Source organism: Oncorhynchus mykiss, chromosome 7, assembly GCF_057628025.1.
Source record: "Oncorhynchus mykiss isolate SJ-2025 chromosome 7, ASM5762802v1, whole genome shotgun sequence".
NCBI classification, from domain to species: domain Eukaryota; kingdom Metazoa; phylum Chordata; class Actinopteri; order Salmoniformes; family Salmonidae; genus Oncorhynchus; species Oncorhynchus mykiss.
In genome coordinates, this window is record NC_143028.1 from 38,079,013 (window position 1) to 38,102,459 (window position 23,447).

At 44.8% G+C, this 23,447-nt stretch overlaps 1 protein-coding gene across 3 annotated transcripts in view; it reads right to left on the bottom strand.

Moving 5' to 3' along the window:
* kaznb (kazrin, periplakin interacting protein b) overlaps positions 1-23,447 on the bottom strand; it is a 164,208-nt gene that overhangs the window by 6,699 nt on the left and 134,062 nt on the right. For 2 of the 3 annotated variants that reach the window (XM_036983293.2, XM_036983296.2), the window contains 6 exons: positions 12,536-12,724; positions 5,955-6,091; positions 4,603-4,773; positions 3,744-3,924; positions 3,508-3,641; positions 3,058-3,184 (listed from right to left, as the gene is read on the bottom strand). In XM_036983293.2, coding sequence (XP_036839188.1) covers positions 3,058-3,184; positions 3,508-3,641; positions 3,744-3,924; positions 4,603-4,773; positions 5,955-6,091; positions 12,536-12,724 — 939 coding nt within the window. Of the gene's footprint in view, positions 1-1,061; positions 3,185-3,479; positions 3,642-3,743; positions 3,925-4,602; positions 4,774-5,954; positions 6,092-12,535; positions 12,725-23,447 lie in introns of those variants that run through there. The other variant, XM_036983298.2, reaches the window with a different exon arrangement.

Here is a 23,447-nt window from a genome sequence, read left to right on the forward strand (position 1 = left end):
AATGACTCATCCAACTCAAATTGAACAGTAGAAAAGGGAGGATATATAACTGTGTACCTAGGCTATTACTAATATCCCTCTGTAAAATGTTGACATGCCTACAATATGTACCGTCTACTGAAACACGTGGGATTGTTGGACGACTCCCAACAACCTGTACAATGTCCCCCGGCATCTAACATGCCATTTCATGACAGGAGTCATTGACTGACAGAGGGTCTCAAACCAGAGACCAGGAAAGTGTAAAAACTGCTTTAGGACTATTAACAGTCAGCCACTGCTCTATGTAGCCAGAAGATGGTGCCAGAGTAATTCACAACAACAGAGTATTATCGAGGTCTCTCTACAGTCTGGAGTACTGATTCGATGCCCATAATGAGGACATTAATGAATGGCTCATCACACTACAATTTATATTACAAAGTGAGAACTGGTGCCACAACTGAGCAGGTGACTCAAGCATTGACAAATACAGGAAACATTTTATGAATACAACTATTAGTATGCATTTCCTAAAGTCAGTCTATGGTTTTACTGTTCAGCAAATGCTGTGTGAATTGGGTTAAGGTTTGAGTTTGAATGTCTGAGTTTGAATGATAGGTTGGGGATGGAGTGACTTTTAGTCACTAGGGGCAATGATTAAATATTGGGACACAGTAGAAACTCGACACATTATTCATAACGAACATCTGCTGTGAATTTACAACCTGTTTAAACAAGCTTCCAAAAAATAAGTACTCTGAAAAATCCCGGATGATTTAGCAAGTGATCAGCAAGTGTTTCTTCAACCTTGTCAACATGCTGAGAGTGAGGCCTACAGAAGTACAATCTCTGTGAATTGTTCAGTAGCACAGGAGGTCATTTCCCTTCAGCATGGTTTAATGAATGATCCCCACAGTGTGGAAACAAACACTTGGTAAATCACAGACGAGGGTATCTTTTCTGGGGAGTGAGGGAAGGAGGGAGTCACCATCCAACATGGCCCAGAGAGGAAGTGTTGAGAGGGGCACCAGGACACAAGAACAGATTAGACATGGAACAGAAAAACGTCACATGGATACTTTGGTTGCTGGTTTTATTTTAAAATAAGATTTTTATTTCAATCATTTATCATGTTCATTTTTACCCTAGAAGTTACTTCCTGTTCTTTAAATAAAATACTTAATAGATTTACTCTTTTATGCAACATCTCCTGAATGACAAAACATTAAACAGATTATTATCGTAATCACAAATGTAAGAAATGAGGAGGGGTTGTATGCTAAATAGCAAAACAAACAGAAAAAAAAGATTCATTGCATCCAGAATGATGCAAGAGAATGAAAAATGGGAATGGGTTTTGTTCCGGCGGGTTAGCGAACACGAACAACAGAGAACGCTTGAGGTTGTTATTTTCACTGCTAACTAATAGATTCCTAACCAAAGCAGCACAGATAATCATGCAGGGGTTTTAGTGCACAGTCCTATGCTTCCCGCTGGCACATGTTAGATAGTTGTCAACTCAATAAGGACAAAAGCGATCTTACAAGGCATTGCTAACAGTGACCCACATCTACTCTGTCTCTGTTCTGTTTGATCAAAGACCAAACGTGAACCTTTGGCAATTTAAAATGCATTTAAACAGTGTGTGTGTGTGTGTGTGTGTGTGTGTGTGTTCATACGAGTCACAAACATTTAATTATTTTGTGTGTTCAATTTTTTTTTTGCTTCCTGTTGTAAAACCATTGTTTTGGAACCTTATTTTGGTTTTCAGCATTCAGTCTAAGAAACGTATATGGATCGATCAAACACATCTACAGGCTGGGCAGGGTACTGTAAGTCTTTAACGATTGATGTCTGAAACATTCAGCATGGGTAGAACAGAGCAGGAGGCCTACACAAACAAGCACATATTAATAATCTAGCTAGCTAGCATTCCCATACTCCTAAACCTATCTCTATACAAACACACTATTCAGATCACACACTGGCACTCACAGCATCATCCTATTTAATGCTATCCTATTTGTCAATGCTGCCCAGTGGGCTATTTAAACGTACTGTTCCTCCCCTATTGTCCAATATGACAGAATAAGCAATAAGGCCTCCCCCCCCCCCCCCAGCTGTAGTAGGTTCTCTTGTTCTACAGTGGCACAACAAAAGGTAGCTTCAAAGTCCTTACTGTTGCTGTATAGCGGGACGATTCTGAAACAGCGGACAAACTGGTCCACTGTGAACTACACTATCAAATGTCCTTATGATTGTCATATTATTAACATTTAGTTTCAGTTTCACGCTCAGAAACAGGGTTGGTCCATACACTTCAATGTTTTTTTAAATTACTAAATGATACCAGTGGTCCAGTATACTTCGGTTCGGAGCAGGGTTGTGCTAGTATGTTTAGTCTCCAGTTACAACGTGGAGGGTATTCCTCATTCATATTTTCATGAGAATGTCAGGAATGGGCCAAATAAGACTGGGATGGGAGGATTCTAAATGAAACAAGTCCAGAAATATGATAAAAGCAACTCTAAAATAAAACAGTTATCAGACAAAATACATGTACAAACACTAGGTGCAGAATTACTACTATTTACATATGCACAGCTGTCCTTCAAGTCTCCAGTTATAAAAAGAAACGTATATTTAAGACAAATAAAAGATAACACAGCATAAACATGTCAACGCATAACAATCCTGTCTATATATTTATATGCATGTAAACATATATACATATGCATACATGTACATCTATAAATATATATTTCATTTACATACATACATTTTTGAGGATAATGTACATTATCTGGGGGCAGCAGTTGTCTCTCGGGTTTTTCTTTTGGGAACAGGCGTCAACACACCCGTACACACACACACACACACAGACACATAGGCACACATGAAGGCACACACACACCCACCCACACACACAGGCAGACACACATGGATGCACTTGCGCGCACGCACGCACACACACACACATACACTTGCATGCACACAACCAGACCCACACAGAAATCCACATACACCATCACCAGTCGGCATCCTCCTCTATGTAATAATCAGGGGTGGATGTACCATCAAACAGGCCCGGGTCCATTGACTTGCGCTGCTTTCCCCGAGCAAACACCCGGGACAGGGAGCCCAGACTCATCTTCTCCTTCTTCTTTGTCTTACGCTTCTGGTCCTCCAGGTCCTCCATAGACTAGGCCAGGGGAAGGAGATGGCGGGAGGAAAGAGAGAGGGAGGGCAGGAAGAGAGAAAGAGGGGGCAGAGGGGAGTAGGAAAGAGAGAGGGAAGAGGACACACAGACATTGAGGTTAGTAAATGAACCGGGAGATTCTCTCACAAACAACTTGCATTTGAAATCACAGAACTACAGTAAACTAATACTTTAACAGAACTAAACCAAGGGAAAGAGCAGACAGAGAAAAGAAAGACAGACAGAACAGAGAGGAGTACAGAAAGGTACTTATAGAGAATTGTGGAGGTGTGATTACTTGGTCGGGGAGGCCAGGCAGCTCTTACATTGCAGAGGGAGTGGGTCCGGTGGCGGGGGGAGTTGATGTCGCTTGGGGTGGACGACCGATCCCCGTCAGCCGCCGACGCGTCCGAGATGATGGAGGGCTGGCGGGAGTGACAGGGACTGACCCTGACCACCGCTAGAGAGGAGACACACACATTAGACACACTGACTCCTCAATACAGTAATGGTTGTGCTGTTTGTGTGTGTGAGAGAGAGAGAGAGAAACAGGTGAGCCTACCCTGGCGGTCCACAGTGTGTCCGTGGTAGAGGGTCTGTTGGCTCTGGCGGATGGCAGCGGTGAGGGGCAAGTCTCCCTGCATCGCCCACTCCTGACTGCCGTTCACCACCGGCTCTGAGGGCATGGCCAGGGAGTGGCGTTTCGGCACATCCTTAGTCAACGTGGCCAGGGACTGTTTCGCCTGGCATAAATACACACACAGGGTGGTAAGATACAGTGACACACACACACACACACACACACACACACACACACACACACACACACACACACACACACACACACACACACACACACACACACACACACACACACACACACACGTGTTAAAATATGCCAACACAAGCATTTCGCTACACCCGCAATAACATCTGCTAAATACGTGTATGCGACCAATAACATTTGATTTGAAATATGCGTTTATGCTTTATATTTGGCACAGCACAATGTGTTGAAATGTGTGTGGGATTAGATGGGACAGATCACTCCATAAAGGTTAGCATAATTCTCTGTCTGTGAGCACTTGACAGTGACAAAGATATAGTCTTTTAGCTTTGATAAATCTTATCAGCTGCTGCTGAGGGTAGTGAGGAGCTAGCATAGCCCTACAGAGGAGGTGGACTGGCTGTTGACTGGCAGCGGAGAGGAATTAAGGACATGGAGTGAATAATGAGGCCATCTCTCAGTCAGACAGACAGACAACAGGCTCTCTAAGGAGCTCCGCAACCAGGCAGAGAATGCATGAATTCCGTTACAGAGCAAAACACAGCATGTGTGTGTCAGTGCATATCAGCGTGTGCGTGTCACATTGCGTGTGTGTGTCTGCGTGTGAGTGTATGTGTGTGTGTGTGTGTCTCACCATTGTGAGCTCAGCCTCGAGCTCTTTGATGCGGTTCTCCTTCATGTCCATGTGAGAACGCAGGATGCAGGCCTGCTCTGTAGCTTCTTTGGTCTGCCTCCTCAGATCCCATTTCTCCCTCTCCAGCAGGTCCTTCTCCTTAGCCAGGGCCTTCACAGCATCCTCACTCTCCTACAGTAGAGCACACAGACACTGTCGATCTTCAGAGCATACACTGCAGTACTGCCTTAAACTAGTGTGTGAGCACTTGACTGCTCAATGAATCCCAGTTATATTAAGTCAAAATACTTGGAGTGTATCTGGCTACTGTATGTATAGGGATTGTAATGTACCTTACGCGGCTGGTCGTAGTTGAGTGTAACGTACCTTATGGTGCTGGTCGTAGTTGAGTGTAATGTACCTTATGGTGCTGGTCGTAGTTGAGTGTAATGTACCTTACGGTGCTGTACGTAGTTAAGTGTAATGTACCTTATGGTGCTGGTCGTAGTTAAGTGTAATGTACCTTACGGTGCTGTACGTAGTTAAGTGTAATGTACCTTACGGTGCTGGTCGCAGTTGAGTGTAATGTACCTTACGGTGCTGTACGTAGTTAAGTGTAATGTACCTTACGGTGCTGTACGTAGTTAAGTGTAATGTACCTTACGGTGCTGGTCGTAGTTAAGTGTAATGTACCTTACGGTGCTGGTCGTAGTTAAGTGTAATGTACCTTACGGTGCTGTACGTAGTTAAGTGTAATGTACCTTACGGTGCTGTACGTAGTTAAGTGTAATGTACCTTACGGTGCTGGTCGTAGTTAAGTGTAATGTACCTTACGGTGCTGTACGTAGTTAAGTGTAATGTACCTTACGGTGCTGGTCGTAGTTAAGTGTAATGTACCTTACGGTGCTGTACATAGTTAAGTGTAATGTACCTTACGGTGCTGTACGTAGTTAAGTGTAATGTACCTTACGGTGCTGGTCGTAGTTAAGTGTAATGTACCTTACGGTGCTGGTCGTAGTTAAGTGTAATGTACCTTACGGTGCTGTACGTAGTTAAGTGTAATGTACCTTACGGTGCTGTACGTAGTTAAGTGTAATGTACCTTACGGTGCTGGTCGCAGTTGAGTGTAATGTACCTTACGGTGCTGTACGTAGTTAAGTGTAATGTACCTTACGGTGCTGTACGTAGTTAAGTGTAATGTACCTTACGGTGCTGGTCGTAGTTAAGTGTAATGTACCTTACGGTGCTGGTCGTAGTTAAGTGTAATGTACCTTACGGTGCTGGTCGCAGTTGAGTGTAATGTACCTTACGGTGCTGGTCGTAGTTAAGTGTAATGTACCTTACGGTGCTGGTCGTAGTTAAGTGTAATGTACCTTACGGTGCTGGTCGTAGTTGCGTATGAAGTCTCGGAGCTGCTCCTCCCGGCTCTCCAGTGTGGTGTACAGCTGCTGCATCTGGTTCACCAAGTCGGCCTTCTCCACCTTCAGACGCTTACGGTCAGACTTCATAGCTGTGTGTGGGGGGGGGGGGCACAGACACACACACACACACACACAAATCAGGGCTAATGGCTTTGACCAAAGGTTGGGTCAAATATGCAGTTACAGTGCATTCGGAAAGTATTCAGACACCTTGACTTTTTCCATATTTTGTTACATTACAGCCTTATTTGATTAAGTTACTCTTTAACCTCATCAAACTACACACAATTCCCCATAACGACAAAGCAAAAACAGGTTTTTAGAAACTTTTTGCAAATGTATAAAAAATGTAAAACAGAAATACCTTACTTACATAAGTATTCAGACCTCTTGCTATGAGACTTGAAATTGAGCTCAGGTGCATCCTGTTTCCATTGATCGACCTTAAGATGTTTCTACAATTTGTGATAAATTCAATTGATTGGACATTATTTGGAAAGGCACACACCTACAGTTGAAGTCGGAAGTTTACATACACCTTAGCCAAATACATTTAAACTCAGTTTTTCACAATTCCTGACATTTAATCCTAGTAAAAATGACATGTTTTAGGTCAGTTATGATTACCACTTTATTTCAAGAATGTGAAATGTCAGAATAATAGGAGAGATAATTATTTATTTCAGCTTTTATTAATTTCATCACATTCCCAGTGGGTCAGAAGTTTACAACTTGGGTCAAACGTTTCGGGTAGCTTTCCACAAGCTTCCCACAATAAATTGGGGGAATTTTGGCCCATTCCTCCTGACAGAGCTGGTGTAACTGAGTCAGGTTTGTAGGCCTCCTTGCTCGCACACACTTTTCATTTCTGCCCACAAATGTTCTATGGGATTGAGGTCAGGGCTTTGTGATGGCCACTCCAATACCTTGACTTTGTTGTCCTTAAGCCATTTTGCCACAACTTTGGAAGTATGCTTGGGGTCATTGTCCATTTGGGAGACCCATTTGCGACTAAGCTTTAACTTCCTGACAGATGTCTTGAGATGTTGCTTCAATATATCCACAAAATATTCCTTCTCATGATGCCATCTATTTTGTGAAGTGCACCAGTCCCTCCTGCAGCAATTCACACCCACAAGATGATGCTGCCAACCCCGTGCTTCCCGGTTGGGATGGTGTTCTTCGGGTTGCAAGCCTCCCACTTTTTCCTCCAAACATAACATTATGGCCAAACAGTTCTATTTTTGTTTCATCAGACCAGAGGACATGTCTCCAAAAAGTAAAATTTGTCCCCATGTGCATTTGCAAACTGTAGTCTGGCTTTTTTTAATGGTGGTTTGAAGCAGTGGCTTCTTCTTCGCTGAGCGGCCTTTCAGGTTGTGTCGATATAGGACTCGTTTTACTGTGGATATAGATACTTTTGTACCCATTTCCTCCAGCGTCTTCACAAGGTCCTTTGCTGTTGTTCTGGGATTGATTTGCACTTTTCACACCAAAGCACGTTCATCTCTAGGAAACAGAACATGTCTCCTTCCTGAGCGGCATGACGGCTGCGGGGTCCCATGGTGTTTATACTTGCGCACTAATGTTTGTACAGATGAACATGGTACCTTCAGGCATTTGGAAATTGCTCCCAAGGATGAACCAGACTTGGAGGTGTAAAATGTTTCTTCTGAGGTCTTGGCTGATTTCTTTTGATTTCCCATGATGTCAAGCAAAGTGGCACTGAGTTTGAATGTAGGCCTTGAAATAAACCCACAGGTACATCTCCAATTCACTCAAATGATGTCAATTAGCCTATCAGAAGCTTCTAAAGCCATGACATAATTTTCTGGAATTTTCCAAGCTGTTTAAAGGCACAGTCAACTTAGTGTATGTAAACTTCTGACCCACTGGAATTGTGATACAGTGAATTATAAGTGAAATAATCTGTCTGTAAACAATTGTTGGAAAAATTACTTGTGTCATGCACAATGTAGATGTCCTAACCAACTTGCTAAAACTACAGTTTGTTAACAATAAATTTGTGGAGTGGTTGAAAAACGAGTTTTAATGACTCCAACCTAAGTGCATGTAAACTTCCAACTTCAACTGTATAAGGTCCCACAGTTGACAGTGCATGTCAGAGAAAAAACCAAGCCATGAGCTTGAAATAATTGTCCGTAGAGCTTCGGGATAGGATTGTGTCAAGGCACAATATTTCTGCAGCATTGAAGGTCCCCAAGAATACAATGGCCTCCATCATTCTTAAATGGAAGAAGTTTGGAACCCCAAGACTCTTCATAGAGCTGGCCGCCCGGCCAAACTGTCCAATCGGGGGAGCAGGGCCTTGGTCAGGGAGGTGACCAAGGACCCAATTGTCACTCTGACAGAGCTTCAGAGTTCCTCTATGGCGATGGGAGAACCTTCCAGACGGACAACCATCTCTGCAGCACTCCACCAATCAGGCCTTTATGGTAGAGTGGCCAGACGGAAGCCACTCCTCAGTAAAAGGAACATAAAGAACACTCAGACCATGAGAAACAACATTCTCTGGTCTGATGATATTTGGACTGAATGCCAAGAATCACATCAGCAGGAAACCTGGCACCATCTCTATGGTGAAGCACGGTGGTGGCAGCATCATGCTGTGGGCATGTTTTTCAGCGGCAGGGATTGGGACAGTAGTCAGGATCGAGGGAAAGATGAATAGAGCAAAGTACAGAGAGATCCTTGAAGAAAACCTTCTCCAGAGCGCTCAGGACCTAAGACTCGGGTGAAAGTTCACCTCAAATCAAATCATATTGGTCACATACACATGGTTAGCAGATGTTATTGCGTGTAGCGAAATGCTTGTGCTTCTAGTTCCGACAGTGCAGCAATATCTAACAAGTAATCTAACAATTCCACAACAACTACCTTATACAGACAAATCTAAGTAAAGGAATGGAATAAGAATGTATAAATATAAATGTATGGACGAGCAATGACAGAGCGGCATAGGCAAGATGCAATAGATAGTATAAAATACAGAATATACATATGAGATGAGTAATGCAAGATATGTAAACGTTATTAAAGTGGCATTATTAAAGTGACTAGTGATCCATTTATTAAAGTGACCAATGATTTCAAGTCTGTATGTAGGCTGCAGCCTCTCTGTGTTAGTGGTGGCTGTTTAACAGTCTGATGGCCTTGAGATAGAAGCTGTTTTTCAGTCTCTCGGTCCCAGCTTTGATGCACCTGTACTGACCTCGCCTTCTGGATGGTAGCGGGGTGAACAGGCAGTGGCTCGGGTGGTTGTTGTTCTTGTTCCTGTGACATCGGGTGGTGTAGGTGTCCTGGAGGGCAGGTAGTTTGTCCCCGGTTATGCGTTGTGCAGACCGCACCACCCTCTGGAGAGCCTTGCGGTTGTGGGCGGTGCAGTTGCAGTACCAGGCGGAGATGCAGCCTGACAGGACGCTCTCCATTGTGCATCTGTAAAAGTTTGTGATGCTTTTTGTCAAGCCACGTCTTCAGCCTCCTGAGGTTGAAGAGGCGCCGTTGCGCCTTCACCACACTGTCTGTGTGGGTGGACCATTTCAGTTTGCCCATGGTGTGGATAGGGGGGTGCTCCCTCTGCTGTTTCCTGAAGTCCACGATCATCTCCTTTGTTTTGTTGACATTGAGTGAGAGGTTGTTTTGCTGACACCACACTCCGAGGGCCCTCATCTCCTCCCTGTAGGCCGTCTCATCGTTGTTGGTATTAAGCCTACTACTTTTGTGTCGTCTACAAACTTGATGATTGAGTTTTAGGGTAGTGCATGGCCACACAGTCATGGGTGAACAGGGAGTACAGGAGGGGGCTGTGCATGCACCCTCGTGGGGCCCCAGTGTTGAGGATCAGCAAAGTGGAGATGTTGTTTCCTACATTCACCACCTGGGAGAGGCCCGTCAGGAAGTCCAGGACCCAATTGTACAGGGCGGGGTTGAGACCCAGGGTCTCTAGCTTAATGATGAGCTTGGAGGGTATTATGGTATTGAATGCTGAGCTATAGTCAATGAACAGTATTCTTACATAGGTATTCTTCTTGTCCAGTTTTCCTTCCAACAGGAAAACGACCCTAACCAAACATCCAAGACAATGCAGGAGCTTCGGGACAAGTCTCTGAATGTGAGTGGCCCAGCCATGTCCCGGACTTGAACCCGATCTAACATCTCTGGAGAGACCTGAAAATAGCTATGCAGCGACGCTCCCCATTCAACTTGACAGAGCTTGAAAGGATCTGCAGAGAAGAATGAAAGAAACTTCCCAAATACAGGTGTGGCAAGCTTGTAGCGTCATACCTAAGAAGACTCGATGCTGTAATCGCTGCCAAAGGTGCTTCAACAAAGTACTGAGTAAAGGGTCGGAATACTTATGTAAATGTGATATTTCTGTGTTTTATTTTGAATACATTTGCAAACATTTCTAAAAACCAGTTTTCACTTTGTCATTATGGGCTATTGTGTGTAGACTGATGAGGGGGAAAAAAACATTCAATCAATTTTAGAGTAATGTAATGTGACAAAATGTGGAAAAAGTTAAGGGGTCTGAATACTTTCCGAATGCACTGTACATTGGATTGCCACAAGATGGCACTGTGACATATTGTAAAATCCCAGGAAGAGCAACACTGTTTTTCCATAGAAGCACCATGGAGTAAATGATGTAATGCTCTCAGATCAGTAGCAGATAGTCACATAACCACACAGACGGATGTGGAGACCACATTCACCAATCCTTTCCTAAATACGCTCTATGCATAATGACATTTGCTACACAGAGAGCACTGTTTAAAAACAGCCAACTTCCAGGGTTGAAACTTGCTTTTCAGTACAGACCATAACTCATCAGCTGTATTTGTAGGACAGGAATCCAGAGAAAGGCTTGACAGGCAGAGTAAGATTGTGACTTCTGAACAGTATTCCTGAAGCTCTTTATTCAAGGAAAAGGAGAAGCCGTCCTCGCACTAACCGCAACACAGGTGGCATTCATTGAGGCTTAAGCATTCCCAATGTGTTCCACCATAACTCTCCTCACTCAACATTTAAACCTGTTCTTCAACAGTTACACAAGAGAGCTCTACAACTATGAGCACGCCACCTCCCGCCTGTTGCTCCCTGTGCGGAAGAGAGGAAGACAGAGGAGGGGAGGAGGGATAGATGGGGGGATGTTAGAGATGAGTGATAGGGTTTGTCTTCTTTACGTTTTCACGCTCCCCCCATTCTACATACAGCCAGTCTGCCTCAGAAGGGGATAACTTCGTTAACTTTGCTTTCCTTGGGAAGTAAGCAAGTAAATATTTATCTGTAAAATATTGCTTTGCGGGTAGGGGTTAGAGGAGTTGACGAACCACACTTGGACACAGTATGATGACAAGCTGTCTCTTCTCACTACCACATACTCTACATAGCATTCCACTCCAAGCCAAAAGCATACACTGGATCATAAAGCAATGCCTTTGTGCTACCATTTATGGATCTCAACCTTACAAGAACTGAGCCTCGACTGTGGACTGATGAACAGATCTCATTACTGACAATGTTGGAAGGATAGAACAGGCAGAAGGTATTGACTTTATCTACCTCACACACACATCACAACTGGTAGGAGATTGAGATGACAGATACGATTTCTATACCACACAGTTAGTGTTTAGATAAACATATGGCCCATACCAGACACAATTACGTCAGATTACATTTTTAAAGGGATTGACTGATGTGTTGAGTGATAAACTGATGTTCTCTCTACTGAGATGAAGTGGGTTTGACTGAGCTGTGTGAGAAACATATGGGACTTTGTAGTATATTTGGACTCGGGTAGAACAGTAGGATAGGACTCAGACAGGACAGTAGGGTAGGACTTAGGTAGGACAGTTGAGTAGGACTCAGGTATGACAGTAGGGTGGAGTCGGGTAGAACAGTAGTGTAGGACTCAGGTAGGACAGTAGGGTAGGACTCAGGTAGGGCAGTAGTAGGACTCAGGTAGGATGGTAGTAGGACTCAGGTAGGATGGTAGTAGGACTCAGGTAGGACAGTATGGTAGGACTCAGGTAAGACAGTAGTTGGACTCAGGTCGGACAGTAGGGTAGGACTCAGGTAGGACAGAAGGGTAGGACTCTGGTAGAATGGTAGGATGGACTCAAGGAGGGACCGTAGGGTAGGATTCAGGTAAGACAGTAGGGTAGGACTCAGGTAGGACTCAGGAAGGACAGTAGGGAAGGCCTCAGGTAGGACTCAGGAAGGATAGTAGGGGAGGCCTCAGGTAGGACTCAGGAAGGACAGTAGGGAAGGCCTCAGTTAAGACTCAGGAAGTACAGTAGGGCAGACTCAGGTAAGACAGTAGGGTAGGACTCAGGGTAGGACTCAGGAAGTACAGTAGGGAAGGCCTCAGGTAAGACTCAGAAAGGACAGTAGGGAAGGCCTCAGGTAAGACTCAGGAAGTACAGTAGGGCAGACTCAGGTAGGACAGTAGGGTAGGACTCAGGTAGGACAGGGTAGTAGGTGAGCACTACGGGGGTCGTGCTGACCTTGTAAGGCCTCCTTGGCGCGGTCCAGCTCCTGCTCCTTGTCTCCCAGCTGCACACGGAGCTCAGTGGCTGAAAGGAGGTGAGAGGAGCAGCCCTGGGTCTCCTCCAGGTCCTTACTCAACATGTCCTTCATCTGCCTCAACAGGTGCACCTCCTCCTGCAGCTGGGCGACCTCCTCACGCAGCAACACTACGGAGGAACAGAGGAGAGAGAGAGAAGTTAGAGGAAGAATGTACCTATTTGTCCATTCCTTACAGTCCACAGAAATCTCTTTCTGCTTTTAACCCCTCGAGGTGAGAAATGGAGAGAATGAAGTGAAAGAATAAGGAACAGAGAAGGGGTGGGGAAGGATGAGTGGAGAGGAGAATGGAATGGAAGTAAAAACAGAGAGGAGGAAAAGAGAAGGGGAATGTAGGAGGGAGAAGTTGAGAGGGGGAGAAAGGCAGAGAGAATGAGCGAGGGAGACGGTGGAAGTCGTGAGAGTCGATATCAGAAAGAGGAAGAGGAGGGGGGTGTGAAACAGGGTGACAAACGTAAAGGGAGAGGAGCAGCGCGAGTGCAATAATTAGGCTCAACTCAACACCTTTTCAGAGAGGAAAACCCACAACACATGCACAAGCTCGCTCAGATGCAGACGCACATGCGCACACACATTCACACGCACAGCAGGCTCTATCTAAGCTGAAGCCATGGGTGAGGGAGAGACAGAGTTAAATGAGGAGTGACAGTCTCAGGACTCAAACTGGCAAGGCTACAGAGCGTTGAGAGACAGTGGTTTGATAAGACTATCAAAAAAAATCTATCTGGAAAACAAGCTTCAGCCGTGTTCTTCAGCTCCGTGCCTTTCCACTGACATACGCCTCACAGCCCTCTGGGAGCTTAGGGACTTAGAGTGATAAACAAGAGCAGGAAACCAAGGAAACCGCACAGAGAAACAGAGAGAATCAAGACCGTAATTGGCACAGTATCTCCTAATACACAAACACGTTCACCAAGGCAAGCAACACAGAACACAAATACGCTAAACTGGGCCTCCATTTTATAAGGTATTGACTAACTGGGGTTTGTTTACAGTTTTTTTTTTTTTTGCCTCATAAGGGCCACCACAACAAAGGAATGGCCTTGTCATACCGAGTAATATTTTCGCACTAGCTTCTTGAACATTCTTGAATATCTATAATGGTTTAGAATGATGCACAATGTTAGTATGTCTGGGAAGAAGCTTGACCAGCAGCAGAAATCAGTGGCCAAAACACTTCCAGCCCTGCCCCTACGCAGGGAAAGGGTTGGTTGGTACCTGGGAGACCACCTGTACACATCTGATGGCTCCTGGAAGTGGTTTTGGACCGTTTTGGCCACTATCCTTCCTCTGGTCTAAGATAGCCAAGGGCATTGTAGCCAGACTGCGTGGGGCTGCAGAGGCCCAGATAAGAGAGGAAGGGACAGTCCATCAGTCACAGTCGACTCTGGCTGTGAAGAGACCAGCTGGGCAGCAGCTCCGTATTGTACATGGCATAAGGAGGTAGTTTCCTGGAGAGAGCAACCTTTCACAGCCTTCTCGCCCGCTAAATCCACTCATCTGTTTACCTATACAGGCTTGCTTAGTTGTTGCAGGTGAGGCCGGCTGCCGCCTTTGATCGCTCTGTGGAGCAGAGCATTCCAGACACAAGTTCGAAGTACACGTCCCAGGCAGTTACGCGCTGTTCAGACGATCTGCAGTCCTAGCTGCGCCGTTAGAGCTATCTGTAGTGTGACAAGTATGATCCCTAGCTGTGAAATAAATATGATCTGCGGTTCTGTTTCGTGGCTGAGAGGGTCTAAATGCCCCCTCCTCTGGGTGTGATAGTATCAGACAATTATGTCCCAGCAGACATAACGCGCCGAGGTTGCTAAAAAACAAAGAGTCAGCCATTTTCAAAATGGCTGTGAACCATCTTATTCCCTATGGTTATAGGACATGCAGTCGTTGTGTGTCCCCCCTCCCTACGCCGGAGAGTGTTTCAGGTCCGTTTAACTCGAATGTGATATCGTTCTATGTGTATGATAATGATCATGTAGAATTACATGTAGAGGTAAGTAGGCTACTTCAAGGAAATGGTCATCACCGGCACCGTAGAGAGTGTACACAGTTGAAACAGACCTGGGAGACAGACACATAAGCGATACAGACACATGGCGAGCACTCAGAGATTCTCTAGATACTGTGGGAGCCGAACAGAGGGTGATTTAAGCACAAGCAATCAGCACCCTAATTCCCTCAAATACACTTTCCCATCGATCCCCCCATCCTCATCCTGCCATTACTCCCCACTTTCAGCTCTGAGCTGCATAATCACTCCTCTTTCAGGTTCCCTGCCTCCCTCCCTGCCTGCCTCACAGTCGGTATGAAATGAAGGCAAGGCAAATCCTGGAGAATCTTCTCCCCCCCCCAGAGATATTTCAGTTCAGATAAGCCTGTTGGCAGTGACATCATCAGGAGAAGAGAGGCTGCACAGCGTCTCGTCGTCAGTTTGGTTTAAAAACATGCACATCGTGAAATTAATCGTGTTTGGTTGTTTTTTTCTCACATAATGCACAGGCATACGTAGGTTGCAAAATTCCGGGAATTTCTAGCTTTCCTGGTTGGAGGATTCTGGATTTCCTGCTTATTCCCTCCTGATTTCGTGGAAAACAGGGAATGTATTAAAAGTTCCCGGAATTTTGCAAGCCTAGGCTTGTGGGACAAGCCTGAGAGGTTATCTTTTTGTATACACTATTGAAGAATAAGCCAAAATAAATTGTTTGTACTGACTGGCCATAATGTCCCCTGGCTTGGGCTGTTACGGTGACTGTATTACTGACCAACCAGTGGTCACGAGTCATGACTGCAGTCAAATTCCGCGTGACCGTTTAATTACAACATTTCTATAGGCTAGGCAACTGCGTGAAAAAACAGAATGATGGCCTCTATTAAAAAGAGGAGGATCCCATCAGCTTTCTATAGGTTAGGCCTACTATATTTATTTCTCAGCTTTCCTAATATTAGGCACATTGCTTCTCTTTATAACAGGAGTATAGCCTACCTGATAGGCTGAAAATGAACCACGGGAAAAGCATAGATGACATGTCTTTTTTCCCGCTGCCCCCGTTTCAAGACGGTTGGATGATAATGGTCCATTCTAAAGCCAAACAAATTTCATACATACATTATTTAGTATATGTCTGATGGGTGACAATATTAGCCTATCACTTGTCAATTATATATTATCTTGCGAATGATGCCCAGCTTAAAGCAAGAAACAGCGTATGTTTTTTGACAACATTTTCAAATCATAGTCGCACACCTCATGTAGCCTAGCCCATAGGCCCATATGTTTTGATAAGGTTTGTATCACAACTAAAGTGGTCAAATAACTTCTTAAAATTAAGCACATTAATCCGCTTTACAAAGGGTGTGTAGAGCCTAACTGGTATACATACGTGTGAGTGTCAAGTTTGGGGAAGATCCTTTTCACCATAAAAAGGACCTTTTACAATAAAAGCATAACATGCATATTCACATTTGCGGTCACTTTTGAGAATGGCGTTTTCCTGCTAATGCAGCATTCACGCTTATAGCCTACTGCTGTGTGTGCACTGCTGCACTTATAATGTGAAGAAATAGCCCAATAGTTGAGCAACATTTTAAGCTAAACGTTCTCATCTGCTGCATCAGGCTCATTGCTAAAAATTTGGTTTCTTGATGCTAGTGGTTGTATTAATTTGGGATCTATCGCATCCCACAATTGTCCCAGACTATGTTTGGAATATGTATTTCTTGCACAGAAATAGGTAAACTTTTGTACCATGGGGGATATTATATTGACATAGGCTAGTGCTTTAGCTGTTCGTTAGGCCTACTCATCTTGTTGGCTGATGAAAAGTAAATGTGGACTGTTCTTCCAATATCTTCAAAATGCGCCTCGGAATTGGATAAGGACGCGCGCGCAGTTGCGTACCAGGCGTTTATGTCTTCACTTGTAGCCTGTGAGAAAGACCCGATCACATGATGGAGAGATACTTCGGAAAGCAGCCGGGAGAAGGGAATTATAGTGATTATATCAGCCCATGGGCACAACGGCCACTGGCCGCAAAAGGAATGGATTTTTTTTTGGGGGGGGGCATTACAGCCACACAAAGGGGATGCAGCCGAGAAATTTGAGGCATTATCAAGTGCTTGTCAAATTGTGAATGAGAGACTGATGAAGTGTGTACAGCCTGAGCAAGAAACAAAGCAGAGCTCATGCCTTTCACGCAACTTTTTTCAAATCATCATTAGAGTTGCATCATGCAGCCTTAGAATGTATTAAAAATACAAACATATAGCACAACATTTGTATCACAACTAAGTTGCATAAATAACTCTAAATTAAGCATATAGAAATACCGATTTATTTGTTAACAGTTCAACACAGAATAGCCGTTTGTGCGCACTCCCTCAAATCGTTTGGAGAAAATATCCTTTCTATTATATTCAGCTTTGTTCATTTGTATTCTTCATACTATAAAATATAAAACAATGCCACACATTTCTAAGCAAATTTTGTCTGCTAAATGAACTAGTGTAGCCCACAGCCATATGGCATAGATCAGGATCTAACATAAGGACAACTCAGAGTATGCTATTCTGTTCTTCTGAAAGAGACTACATTTTCTTCACATCATGTTTCTTTAGACCGGGATCTATTGTGATGGTGTATATTAAATGGATTTATCCAACTTTTTTAATATGCAAATGTTCCAAAGGTCTGCATTAATGGCTTGTAGGCTATGCATGGAAGCCAGGAATGCTAAATGTGTTTATGTTAATGAACGCTCAATTGCCGTGAGACCGGCAGTTATTTGCTTGACAATCACCGGGGTGGCAAAATGTCATGACCGCCACAGCCCTACCCCTAGCCTGTTGTATTGTTGTTATTGTTAGCATCGTTTCTTGTCTCCTGTCATAGCCCCACCAGTAGACGGTGAATGCCTGTTCCTGTAGCCACCTTCCCGAGGAGAGAAGAAGACCTCATCTCTTCACTCAGCAGTGGCCCACTCAACTATTCCTCTCTGAGCTATGACTCTAAAAAATGTTTTTTTTAAAAGTTCCATCAGGGCTGCTCTGAGTCTGACCAGGCCATCAACCCGTACTCTTCCCTCCCACTGGCTTCTCCATTCAGAATCTGGAGAGAGTCATGACACGCCTGACTGAGCAGGTAGGTCTAGTGGCTGTTTGCTTTGTGGCTAAAAGAAGCCAGAGGCATGAGCCAGGTGCCCGTGCTGTGTGTTTGATACGAGTGTCAAACACATGCTTGATAGCAGCTCTATCTGCTCTATCTGCTCTACCTCTAATGTGGTATGCTCTGTAGGAATGTCTGGACGGGTGTCGCCTCCCTCTGCATTTGTTACTATGCCAGAGGCTTTGGTCATTCCTCCTCTCTTGTTCCAGGTAGCTACCCGGAGTGACACCAAATTTGTCCTTCAACTCTCAGCTACACTGTGTTTACTATAAATATCCACCGTCATTGTCCTAACTGAGTGGAACTGTACTCTTGCAAAGACACAACATTTTAATACAGTGTGAAACTGTCCATTACACAGTGGTTAACTTGTGCAGACCTCTGTCATCTTAACAAGCATCTCCACGGACCCTGTTAGATTGACCGGGGTATGAAAATGTATGATTTGCATCCCCGGCTGCAATATTCCGTGTAATAAATGGAACACGTTCTTCGGGTTTGTTATAGCAGGGAATTTGCCAGTGAACAACAGAGAGAAAGAGCTTACAGCGAATGATTAGGCAAACCACGGCCCTTTGAAAATATAATCACCTAACTCAAATATGTGCATGAATTACTCTCTTACATTTCCATTTTCAAACATTCCACATTATTCTTGGAGCACAAACAGCGCACTTAACAGCAATATTAACCTTGTAAATGATTATTTTCAATATCCATTTACATACACTGCAGGGGCCGCTTTCTCTATTTGAGAAACAGTGTGGGTACTGTTGGATGGATGCTGCTTAGCCTGGTTGATCTACTTCCGTTAATGTGTGGAACAAAGTACATGGAACTCCACACTGTATGTCTGGAGAGTGACAGCGACATGTCTGTATACATCTGGCACAGTATCACTGGGCTTGAAACCAGAGAAGAGTGTTACACACTCACTCGGTACATTCCATAAAGCTCCATCGTTTAAGAGCATTGATCCTGTATTTCTAGCCACGGTCACTGTATTATGTTCTACTGTGTGTGGAGGGCTGAACAGGGAAGGGTTTTACTGGGTAAGCAGAAGCAGTATTAGTAGGAACGCTGTAATCTCGCAATATGTTTAAAACCTTCACAATCCTTGGATTACCATTTGATTGTCAGTTCCCACAATAATCTGGAAATCGAACATGGACGAGAGGTATTTTCACTCCCGTACATTTGGGCCCTGTTTCTCTCTACACTGCTATTCCCCACTGTGTTCCCCTGGTGGGATTGGTATTTGTTTTATGTATTTATTAAGGATCTTCATTAGCTAGCTGCCTTGGCAGCGACATTAAGGCATTGACATACAATTGAAAATATTTACACGCCATTCCATTTCACAACACGTTAAGTGTGTTCCCTCAGGCCACGACTCTACTATCACATATCTACAATACAAAATCCATGTGTGCGTGTGTGTGGAGCGTGTGTATTAACATGTGTGTCTGTGCTGGTGCTGCACAGCTCTAATACACCCAGTATGGAGAGGAGAGGGGGAATTGGAGCTGGGGGGAGAAGATGAATGACTTTTTAGAGGATGTGCAGACAACCAATATTTTACAGTAGCATTGCAGATTACTGTAGTGTAGCAAAAAAAAAAGGGTCACTATTACCTGGAGAATTATTCACTAATGCACCGAGGTCACTAGAGATACTAAGTAGCAAAATATTCAACCCTTTCAAATCCTTTCAGTTTTTATTTAACAATAATTTGCCGTTGTTAGTGGCTGATAAAAGCACAGAAAGGATGCTGGGGAGGTTCAAACTGCACTGAACAAAAGCCCCTGTGTGACTCATTAAGTAGACCGCCATAAAACACGGCTCAGAACGTCATTACAATGGTTCACCACAAGCGCCTGCCTCCCCTTCGCCATCCTTTTCATTCAAGTCTTTTAATTATTTTTTTTAAAATAAAACTAGGAAGATAAACATATCAATCGTTTACACAGCATGTTTCAGAAACTCAGGACGTCTCCGTGCTGCTCCAGCAACAACAGTCAGAAATGTTAGCATGTTTGTTGATGATGTGAACTGCGTTTCCAGCTGATTATGCGGCGTTAACCCACTGTCAGCAGGGGGCCGGTAGAAACCGGAAGCATCTGGTTTTCAGGAGAAAAGCAGAGAAGAGGCAAAGCCTGAAAACCGGATGTTTCCGGTTTTCTTCTGACACCGCTCAGGCGATTATTTTACATCTGCTACATTAAGATAGAATTCACCTGTAACTCTCTGAGATTATCGTGACCCATCATTGGCTGTGGTGCTGCAGGCAGCTGTCAATCAAAGGGAGTCATTGGGCCAAACCCCTCTGGCTCGCTGACCTCTCATGACACAACTATTCAGTAGTCACCTGACTGGCCAAGCCTCCACTTTGACATCTCCTTACTTCTGAAGCCAATTTTCAATTAGATTAATTTAGTATTTCATTACTGGGGTTCATGAAGTTGCTTGGATGCCTACAGTGAGGTTTTAGTAGCTGGCGATGGTTCTGAATATATTACATCTTATAGTCTGCTCCAGGCCACAGAGCATCTGTGCATCCATGTCTCTTTGTCTCTCCTCCATCCCCAGACTCCCAACCGCTCTATGTGTGTGACGGAGGAGTCACGTGATGCTTGGATGTCTGTATCGGTATGTGTGTGTGTGAGAACGTGCGCTTGCGTGCGTGCGTACTAATGCGAGTGTGCGTGGCTGCCTGGTGCGCTCTGCATCTCTGATCATTACCGCGTAGAGGAGACGATTCCCAGGAAAGGAGGGCTGTACTGTGGATCGCCTTGAGGGGATGACAGATCGGCCGCTGCTCCTCATCCAACTCCTCATGCAGATGACATGAGCCTAGCGATCATTCATAGTCAAACAGAAGTGTGGGTGTGGTTGACATAGAGCCCTTCTTATTAATAGCCGGCGTGTTCTGTGGCATCCTCAGACAAACCCCTCCCCCTCTCTCTGCTGGGAGGATATACAGACAGGATTCTACTGGTCACGGAGGTCCTTCACTCATCACTTGGAATAGCCGTACTATCCGCTCCGGATCTATTCATTTCATTTCCCATGCAACAAACCGATCTAAAAGGACTATTATAAGACCATGTCGAAGGAATCACAAAATGGCTGTTCAGAGCGACTTGATGAGAGCAGTCTCTAAAGAGACATCCTGTAATCTCCATGAAAATTAAGAGCATTTGGTTCACATCTCAAGTCAAGAGGATGAACCAAATATCAGGCATTACATAAGAGGATAACATCAAATCAACAAGAAATGATACAGGAAGGCCAATAGATGTGGTTGCATCAAAAATAGCAACCACATTCATTCAGTCAATGATGGGTTTCGGATCCGAGGGGGAGTTTTGGCGGGTGGGAGGCAGCAGGGAGATTAGTGGCTGTTTTAAACCTGCTCCACAACTCTTTGTTGGGATTCTCTACAATAGTCAGTCATGTTGGTTGGATAGCCTGTGGGCTGTCTTAGTACCTAAGCCATTTGATAGGGCCAGGGATGAGCGTGAGTGGGTGAGAGAATATAACACCACACAACGCAACGCAACAGAAAACAACACAACATGAGCCGTCGCTGGTTGATCCCTGAATAGCACCTGGATGCACATAAGTACCAGCAGGTTCGTTTCCCACCACAGGGCCCTTCTATAATGTATGTGAACATGAATTATACATCGACACTGGCTCTCAACCTTACTTAACCACAACATCCACTGCGCAACGTAAACAATGCGCTAGAGAGTGGACCCTGGGTTTCCTTCCATATATGTTAAAGCGTTTACGCCTCACTTGTGTTTCTTTCTTACCATGGCAACAACCGATATGATTTTACTGTATATGAGGCCCATATTCCGTTCGGAAGCTCTAGTGAACATTTCTAAGTCTGCGTGTGTAAATCTGCACGCCTGAACCCACAAAGAGGTGTGTGTGTGTGTGTGTGTGTGTGTGCGTGTGCATACGTGTGTTTGTGTGCGCATGCTTATCCATGCCCCTGTTGGTATATCTATAGAGAACAGCTGCCATGAATTAATTGCTGTGAGTTTACATTACAACGGAGGTCAGTGTAGGCATGCCAACTGGAGATAGTAGTAATTGATTCACACTTTTATTATGGGAAGATTAGGCCCACTGCCAGGGATGTGCTGCTGGAAGAGCAGCAGGAACCTGGTAAGGCCGCTCAGCTCAGACTGCCTAGAGTCTAGTTATCAACCGCAACAACGCCAATAATCTATCGAAACATAGCTGGCTTCAGTTCGATGACATGATATCGCTGTACATGGTCCGACTCTGACTGAACACCGAACAAGAGACTTGCCCAATGAGACTACACTGAACCCTGTCCCATGAGTGTTCAGTATGGCCACAAGCCAGTATCATCCCCGTTGAGGATATTTCACCGAGACGGAGTTGAAATGCAGTGCCCAACGCATGAATATCCCGGGAAGATAAAACCAATGGCGCTGCATCCTTCTTGTGGCCTCCACTCGCTATGGAGCTGTGACACATTGGACTGGTCCAGCCAGGTGGACTGGCCATCGTGAAGGCCTGCTGTGAGCTGCTGCGGGAGCAGCGTGTGAGACCGTCTCTGATAGTGCCATCTGGCTGCAGCGGCTCACTCATTATCTCTTCTCAATTTGGAAAGCAACCTCTGGGTATGGAGGAGTCACGCAACACAACCAACGGGATCATCCTCGGACTCATCTCCTCAAACACGCGCACGCACGCGCACGCACACACACACACGCGCACACACACGCACGCGCACACGCACACACACACACTAGACAAACGCAGTCTAGTGTGTACGCAGTAAGGACCATGTCACTGCAACAGAGACCGTGTCTACCAGGGTTCCAGTTGGAGGTGTTGGAGGATCTCTCAGATAACACCTGCATTAATGGAAGTGTAGGTGTGTCCGTGGGTTGCCATTTCCTATCAAAATGCCAAACACATCAAATGTCAAGGTGGGCGGATGAATTCTAGGGGGAACGCTGGGGAAATATGCTGATTGGATAGTACTTGTAGGACCTACAGAACTCCAGACATAAAATGACACCAATTCCAGAGCATTGGGATATGGCCCTGGGCCCCCAGTGTCCGGTCTGCAGCGTGAAGTCACATGCTCAGCTGGTGGGCTACTGCGTAGCAACCTAGCGGTGCCAAAAGCCCTGGTCTGCTATAGAAAGCCTATGTAAATGTTTTGGGCTCATAAAATGTGTTTATTATGATCCAGTTTGACCCCCCCCCACAGTGAATTATTTGAAAGTTCAACAGTTAACCATTCTGACTGGTGGAGATGGAGTGGCTGACCAATGTCTACGGGGTTGACAGAGCGGAGGACGGAGGATGGCCATGGATATGGAGGATTGCGCTCACACTATGTATGAACTATCAGTTTAGTATGCAATTCTAAGTGAATACATGTTGAATTCCCAACTACGTTCCATGTCGGAGGGTCTTTTTTCACGATGACAAAATGACGCCTTTGCACAGATTATGAAGACGGTTTACAATCATATAACATTTTCATCATTTATTTACAGTCCACTTTTTCTCATGGGGTAATCCAATCGAGCCTCACCGAGTTGGGATGGGTTGTTGTGATGGTAGCCCATTCATGTTTTACTTTCAGGTGGAAGGATCGTGGTCATATAACA